The 7,369-nt window shown below is 48.6% G+C and overlaps 2 protein-coding genes across 3 annotated transcripts in view; both read right to left on the bottom strand.

Moving 5' to 3' along the window:
• Positions 1-2,936: 2,936 nt before the first annotated feature.
• Positions 2,937-7,159, bottom strand: LOC106147955. 2 transcript variants are annotated; one of them, XM_013511516.1, is made up of 2 exons: positions 4,840-7,159; positions 2,937-4,062 (listed from the first exon to the last, which is right to left on the bottom strand). In XM_013511516.1, the coding sequence occupies exon 1, from the start codon at positions 6,518-6,520 to the stop codon at positions 4,901-4,903; it is 1,620 nt and encodes a 539-aa protein (XP_013366970.1). In that variant the 5' UTR covers positions 6,521-7,159; the 3' UTR covers positions 2,937-4,062; positions 4,840-4,900. The 2 variants fall into 2 exon arrangements, with proteins under 2 accessions (XP_013366970.1, XP_013366969.1); XM_013511515.1 differs by having other exon boundaries at positions 2,937-4,047.
• Positions 7,160-7,181: 22 nt separating this feature from the next.
• The window catches only part of LOC106147900 (basic proline-rich protein-like), a gene marked incomplete in the record, with an annotated part of 9,464 nt that continues 9,276 nt past the window's right edge, over positions 7,182-7,369 (bottom strand). Inside the window, 1 exon segment of the mRNA XM_013511288.1 lies at positions 7,182-7,369. Coding sequence (XP_013366742.1) covers positions 7,265-7,369 — 105 coding nt within the window.

Below are 7,369 nucleotides of genomic sequence, written 5' to 3'. Positions count from 1 at the left end.
TGAGAGTTCATGACCTAAGCATCTGAGCAGTGCAATTTGAGAAGAAGGACACTGAGAAAAAGTCTTGTCAGAAAGCTGGGCACGTGCTATAGAGCCCCAACCCGGAATCAACCCGGAATCTGTTTTCCAGCTTCCTGGAAGCTGGAAAAGGCAGAGGCTGTTGCACCTGGGGCTCAGAGGAGGATGGAGAGGGAGGGGCGGCTGGCCCAGCCACTCTGCACCAAGCTTGCTGCTTTCCAGAAGAAACCTGAGCATGGGCTTCAGACTTCCCTGGTTATTTCAATGCAGGAGCACCTTTTCCAGCAGCCCTAGACATCCCAGCTTAGGGATATAGCTTGAGACCTCTAAGAGAGTTCTAAAACTACTGTGCTGACCTCGGGAGAGCCGGATAACAAATACTGATTGAGTACCTCAGTAGGTGAGGCATTGTGGTAAATACTGCAAGAAACACTCAGGGAAAAGTCCCTGATCTGAAGGTATTCACAGGCTGTCATACTCTTCATTCACCAAGGGAAAGAAGCTGACACTTGGATAATGGTGAAGCAAAGCACACTGCTATTTCCTACAGCCAGTCTGACAACCTCACTGAAAAGGGGCTGTTCCTGGAGGAGCTGAGAGGAAGTGAATGTGGGGGTAGGTTTTTTCCAATCCTCCCACATTAAAATTCATATGCTCTGAAGAAAGGAGGGGACTCTGCTGGTCAGCGCTCACCAGGCCCTGCTCAGGGGAGTCACTAAGGGTGATGACTGCTTCCCTGCCCCCAGCCTTTGCAGACTTGGCCAGAGGAGGAGCCTGGGCTGGAAAAGACAGGGCCACATGCTGTGCATATGAGCAGGCATTCCCCAGGGCACAGTTCCCTGGGGCAAATGTGAGCCTCTATTCTCATCTGTGGACCAACTGACCTGAGCAGTGACCTGGCAGATTGCCCAGATAGCTGAGATAAAAAATAATTAGAAGGACAGTAAAGAGCTCTGAAGAGTATGCATTTCCCAGCATGCCAATGCCCCATAGGACCCAGAAAGAGGTTTCCACAGGGTAGGCACTCTTGCAAAAAAAGGTTTGTTCTCATCTTTTGACCTGCAATTTCAGACCTAAGAACACTGTTTTCAAAGTATTTGCTTGAGGGAGAAGAAGGCAGAGGAGGAAAAAGGGGAGGAAGAGGAAGAGGCAGAGAAGAAAGCAGCCACAGCCCAACTGCTGGAAAATAATAAACGAGAGCATATCTGCTCAACAGAATAAAAAGTTCATGGGCTTCTATGCCATTAACATGATCAATTTCACTCTAAGTGGTGGATGTGGCCCTTTTTGAATAATCAGCCTCATTTCCGCTTCCAGGAGCACCCTGATTTCCATCTGGGTAATCGTGTTCTCACACATATGTAGTGCTGGTAAAATTTCCGTGCCTGCCTCAAACTAGAGACTTAGAAGAGATCCCCAATGAGCCCTTCTGTAACACTTCCTCTCGGCTCTGTCGGCAGCCACAACTGGGCCTGGGTCTTAGGTCAGTTGAGCGGACTCTGTTTGGACTTTGACTTCTGAGCATGGTAAAGCACTGGCAGAAGAAACAATACTCATTTGCTTCAGTCCACAGTGCTGAAATTTTGAGACAAGCAGGCTAGCCAGTGTCTTCTTCTTGGCTGGTTCTTCTGACTTCAGTGCCCATCACATAAAGCAAATAACATGCCTTTTTATTAAAGTTGCCAGAATGGGCTTTTCCTTGCCACCAAAGAAAATTGGTGGATATCTAGAACCTTCCAAGCAATTGTAAGGTATCTAGAATTTTTGATCTACCTGAAATGTAACCAAAAACACTCACACTCCCATTTAGGGAACCTAGTCACTTATGGCACACACCGAAGAAACAAATCAGTCCTCCTTGCCTGGAACTGGCCTGCTTATATTACTATCCTGGCACTTCCTAGTCATTTGCCATGAGGATTTTATTTTCAGTGGGATTCTACTGTAAATAATTGAATGGAAAAGATCTGTAAAAATAAGCTGGGATGGGTTTGCTGAGCCTCCACTGTAAATCTTTCGGCTCCTGTCAGGGTCTCATCAGTAGCACGAGACACAGCTGGAGTGAATACAGTTCCCCCATCACGAGAGATAATCGTGGATAACACACCTCGCTTTCCCTGCTCTTTTCATAAGCACTGTGATGAACACGTAGTTTGAAGAATAGTGCTTGCTGGTGAAATAAAGCTTTCTGGGACATGGTCAGGCAGGGACAGCTCACCTTCCAGTAAAGAGTGGCCAGAGGAGAGAGAACTGATAATTCTTCTCTCTGGGCCTTTACTTCTTTTTGTATTGGGGATTGAACCCAAGGTCTTTAATCCACGATACACTCCCTGCCCATTTTAAATTTTGAGACACGGTCTCAGTAAATTGCTACGATGGCCAGGCTGGGCTCAAACTCCCAATTCTCCTGCCTCTGCCTTCCAGAGTAGTGGATTTACAGGCATGCAACTAGGTTCAGAGTGGCCCATGTAGTAACCTGCAAGTTGAGTGAAATTCCTAGGCCACCAGTCAGCAGAGTGAACAGAAAGCATAGATAATTGTAGGTGAGTGTAAGATGTACAAGAAAATGAAGCACGAGCAAAACAGCTATGAAGTCTGGAGAGCAGTCTTCACTTTATCACTGCAGTTCCTTGTGCTTTATTGCACTGCACAAATCTCAAATTATTAAAATATTTTAGTTTTCTAGTGCTTACTTTTTATACAAAATGGAAGTTTTTTTTGTCTTGTTTTTTTTTTTGGTCTTTTTGAGACAGGGTCTCACTATGCAGTTCAGCCTGGGCTCCAACTTGGAAAGATCCTCCTGCCTCAGCCTCCTGAGTGCTGCAATTACAAGCATGTGCCACCACTCCCAGCTAAAACTTTTTAGGCATACAGCAATCCATTTTAACATTTAAGTCTACATTTACCACATACAATTATTTAGATTTAGGATCATCTTTAATTAACACATAAAATAATAACTGAAAATATATTGTAAAGGAAAAATGACACTCAAAAAAATTAGACATCTTTTAATCTCACAAGTGAAGCAGAAATTACAAGATATTTTTAGAAGGACTTTAAAGAAGTGCTAATTTAAAATCACTAAAAAGTGCTAATTGAGAATAGTGTATAGAAAAACAGTAAGATAAAGAGTAAATGCAAAAATATCAAATAATGTGAGTTGTTCATCTTGTACATTATTCTAATACAGGTATATATATATCAATTTCAATTAATACTTTGTAGGAGTAAAGTCACTTCAGTTACTAAAAGAGTAACTAAAAGACCCTGTGAGACATAAATCAAAAGGCATTTTTTGACTTGAAGTTAGGTCCATAAACATGCAAAAACCTAGTTAATGAGGTAAAGAGGACAGCCGATATGTAAGTCCCTCCCAGAACAGTGCTTACTTTTAATTACTTACTGTTAACTCTAAGCCTCAACTCTTCAAAATTAATTTAATCACCTTTTGTTGACAATACTCTCAACTGCAAGCTGCAAGTATTCCCTTAATAGCTTAAAAGTGTAAGGTTTTGGTGCTATTGAGAGATGCTGACAGAGACAAAACAAGCCTTTATTGCCGGGTGCAGTGAGAGAGGGTTGCAGGACCCTCGGAGCAGGGAGCCAGGGAAGGGGTTTTCATTAGGTTGGACTAGGGGTGGAGTTTACATGGGCACGGGAGGTGTCGTATCTCTAGAGGATTGGGGGTTTGTTGCCACGTACGTGAAAAGGGAGCAAGGGGAGGTTTAGTTTGGGACTAGAAGACGAACATAGAAGTGAGTCTTGGAGGGACAGGCTGTAATTTTGGGATCAACATACTTGATTATTGCCATGATGGCCCTAGGAAAGTTTTATGTGGGCTGAGACCCTCATTCCTGACTTTTTGTTGTTAAGGGACGATGACTCTCTCAAACTGCTTCCTGCTGACAGGGGGCGTCGAGATGGGGGCCGCTGTAGTCTTCGGGGTGACGGGTCAGGCCCATGTAGAAGCTGGTACCCAGAGTCTCGGCCAAGAAGAGTAGCTCTCTGCTGGTGAGGGTTCCCAACCTACAGTAGAGAAAGCTTGAAAAAAATTTACAAAGGCAAGGTGTAGGGGTACACTAAAGGTCTAGAGGTGCCAAATTGGAAGTGAACAGCGGAATATGGGAGAGCACAGTGTAAGGGTCAGGTACCACTGGGTGAATCAGCATCACTGCTTTATTGACAGCTCTGAGATCTTAAACCAAGTGCTAGAAGCCACTGGGCTTGAGTACGGGGTGAACAGGGTTACTGTAAGGTGAATGGGCGTTGTTAAGAAAACCACTGGCTAAGAGGTGGTGGATTATAGGTTTGAGTCCCCGTTGGTGTTTTGCAGCTATTGGATACTGGGGAACACAGGGGAAGATTGAAGGATCTGTGAATCAGCACAGGGGTAGCACTGGTAGCATCGGTGGGAGTGGAGCTGTCCCAAACTATAGGACTGATAAGAGAAGGATGAAGGGGAGGGGTAGAACCAGTGTGCGGTAGTTGAGTCTGAAGAATGAGAGTCGTGGGAAGAGAGAGGGTGAAAGAGAAGTTGAGCTTTTGGAGGAGATCCCTCTGCAGGAGGGGTGTGGGACAAGCTGGAAGGACAAGGAAATTATATGGGAGAAAAAGAGGTTTGGAACCAGCAGGGTTTGGGTACTGTCTGGAGGGGTCGTGTAGGCTGGCCATCAACTCCCATGAGAGAAATCATGGATCGGGTACAATAACCCACAACCTCAGGTAGAACAGTATATATGGACCCGTGTCAACAAGAAAAGAGAGTGTTTCACCTGAGATGTCCAGCAAAAGCGAGACTCCGGGCTCTGAGAAAGATACCTTGATGGGGGCCATGGACCCGGAGCCTCATCAGTCCTCTTCAGCGGCGAGACCGAGCAGGTCAGCTAAGGATGAGTCTGGTGGCGGCAGCTGCGGCGATGAAATCTCGGTAGGGTAAGGAGTTTGATGACTTGCCCGCTCGCCGGCGGACAGGGCAGTCGCACTTCCAGTGACCCTGAAGATCGCAGATGGGACAAGGTCCCGGTGGCGGCCGCGGGTTGGGACAGGCTCGTGCCCAATGTCCTTCCTTGCCGCACTTAAAGCACGGTGCGGGAGGGGCTCGGGTGGCACTGCTTTGTTTTGGCTTAGCTTTCTCAGAGACCCCGAGTGCCGCAGCCAAATGTTGGCATTTAAGCTTGGCAAGTTGTCGTTTATCCCGTTTTCGTTGTTCCTCTCTATTATTGAAGACACGGAAGGCCAGCTTAAGGAGATCTTCCCGAGGGGTCAGAGCGCCAAGCTCTGTCTCTTTTAATACTGTCCGAATGTCAGGGGCAGATTGGAAAATGAAATGGACATTGATGAGGACTATACCCTCATGAGATTGAGGGTCTACATTAGTGTATCTGGTTAGGGTGTCATTAAGGCGGGAGAGGAACTCTGCAGGGTTTTCCTCAGCACGTTGGGTCTGTTCATGGAGTTTACCATAATTAGTTGGCTTTATTTTGTTAAGGCCCTCAATTATGCAACTCTTCATTATATTTATGCGCCACGAGCCATCTTTTCCTTGATAGCTCCAGTGGGGGTCTGTGTCTGGCACCGCCTCGGCCCCTATGGGGTGGTCAGGGTTACTCAGTTGTCTGCGGTCGGCTGCGAATTGTGCCTCTTTCCACAGCTGAGTTTTCAGTTGAGGGGAGAGGGTGTGTAGGATGATGATGCAGAGGTCTTTGTAATGTAAATCATAGGCACTCATCACAAATTGTAATTCTTTAACGTAGTTGTGGGGGTCTTCAGAGAAAGAGCCTAGTTTATGACAGACCTGAGAAAGATCAGAGAGGGTAAAGGGGACCTGTGTGCGAACTGGCCTCCGTGCACCAGCCTGTTGAAGAACAGGAGGGAGGAGTTGGGGCTCAGGAAGTGGCAGCTGACTAGAAGATTGTGGTTGACTGGAAGAAGATGGCAGTTGAGAAGATGGCAGCGAGTGGGTGGAGTTATAGGAGTGACATCGGGTGTGGTGTGCTAGTGACGGAGGGGCTTCAGAGGAGGAAATGGTGGAGGACGGGGGAGGACAGGGAGAAGGTAAGGAGGCAGGAGGCTGATGAGGTTGGGGAGGTTGTTGTGGATTCGGTGGGGGAGGAGTTAAGGCAGAAGGAACACGGTGAAGAGGGGTATCAGATGAGGGATTTTGTGATGTGGAGCCAGCTGGAAGTACCTGGGCCTCCCCACACTCCTGAAGGAGAGAGGGCCGGTTCCTGAGAGCCAAGAAAGCTTGCACGTAAGCTATCTCTGACCATTTGCCCTGGCGGTAGCAGAAGTTCTGTAAGTCACGGAGGGTATTGAAATCGAAAGTACCCTCCTCAGGCCAGCGGCTGCCATTATCAAGCTCGTAATGAGGCCAGGCCATCTGACAGTAAAAAATTAGTTGCTTTCGTTTAATGGTCTCCAGGATACTTAGGGCCTTTAAGTGTCTTAAGAGACACCCAAGTGGAGTATGTTTTGGGGGTTGGGAAGGAGTATTTCCCATAGTGATCAAATTGAAGGTGAGCCAGAGGCAGAAGCCCCTCACTACCCCTAGGAGGATCGTCACTCTCGCTGGAGAGTGATAGAGAAAAGCCCGTGGGCCTCGTTGGTCTTCACCGAGGGGACAGAGGGGCGTCCCAAAGGATGTGAGGGAGTCCTGATGTGACGTCACGACTTCTGGGGAGAGGGATGGACAGGAGCTCCGGGAATGCGGAGCAGCTCACCTGTGAGAGGTGAAGTGGACCGGCCTTGGATGGAGGCTGGCAATGGCAAAGGCAGAGAGCAGAGAAGGAGGAGGTTGCTTGTTGGTGGGGGAGCTCAACTGGGGGAATCCCCCAGGAGCTACACACACTAGCCAATAGGGGTCAGGGCACCAAAACGTAAGTAAGGTTTTGGCGCTATGCAGAGCCACTGATAGAGATAAAACAAGGCTTTATAGCCTGCTTGGCGCAGGAGGGCTGCAGGAGACTGCAGGGACCTCGGAGGAGGCACCTGGGGAACGGGACTGGGCGTGGAGTTTATATGGGCAGGGAGGTGTCCTATCTGGAGAACTGGGGGTTTGTTGGCGCGCGGGCGGGAAAAGGGAGCCCAAGTTTAGTTTGGGACTAGCAGAAGAACACGGTAGTCTTGAAGGGACAGGAAATGGGGCTGGGGAGCCGGACTGCACCCCTCTGCGCCGGGGAAAGCTGGCTCCTTGGAGTTCCGGAACCTCCCGCCTCCCTCGCTGAGACAACAGTGGCCCGTGCAGCTAGCGGCCCCGGGGGAAAGCGGCCTCCGTCCCGCCCCGCCCCGCCCGGGAGAAGCTCCGCGCGGTCCCCGCGCTGCTCTCTCCGCGCCCCGCGGGCTCCGGCCC

Source organism: Chinchilla lanigera, unplaced genomic scaffold (genome assembly GCF_000276665.1).
Source record: "Chinchilla lanigera isolate Chin_1 unplaced genomic scaffold, ChiLan1.0 scaffold00012, whole genome shotgun sequence".
Lineage (NCBI taxonomy): Eukaryota > Metazoa > Chordata > Mammalia > Rodentia > Chinchillidae > Chinchilla > Chinchilla lanigera.
Note: the sequence above shows the minus strand (reverse complement) of the source record. Positions and strands in the feature narration are given on the sequence as shown.

Bases quoted from the DNA above. Each gene is read 5' to 3' on its own strand.
- LOC106147955 (XM_013511516.1), bottom strand. From the start codon at position 6,520: ATGGGAAATACTCCTTCCCAACCCCCAAAACATACTCCACTTGGGTGT.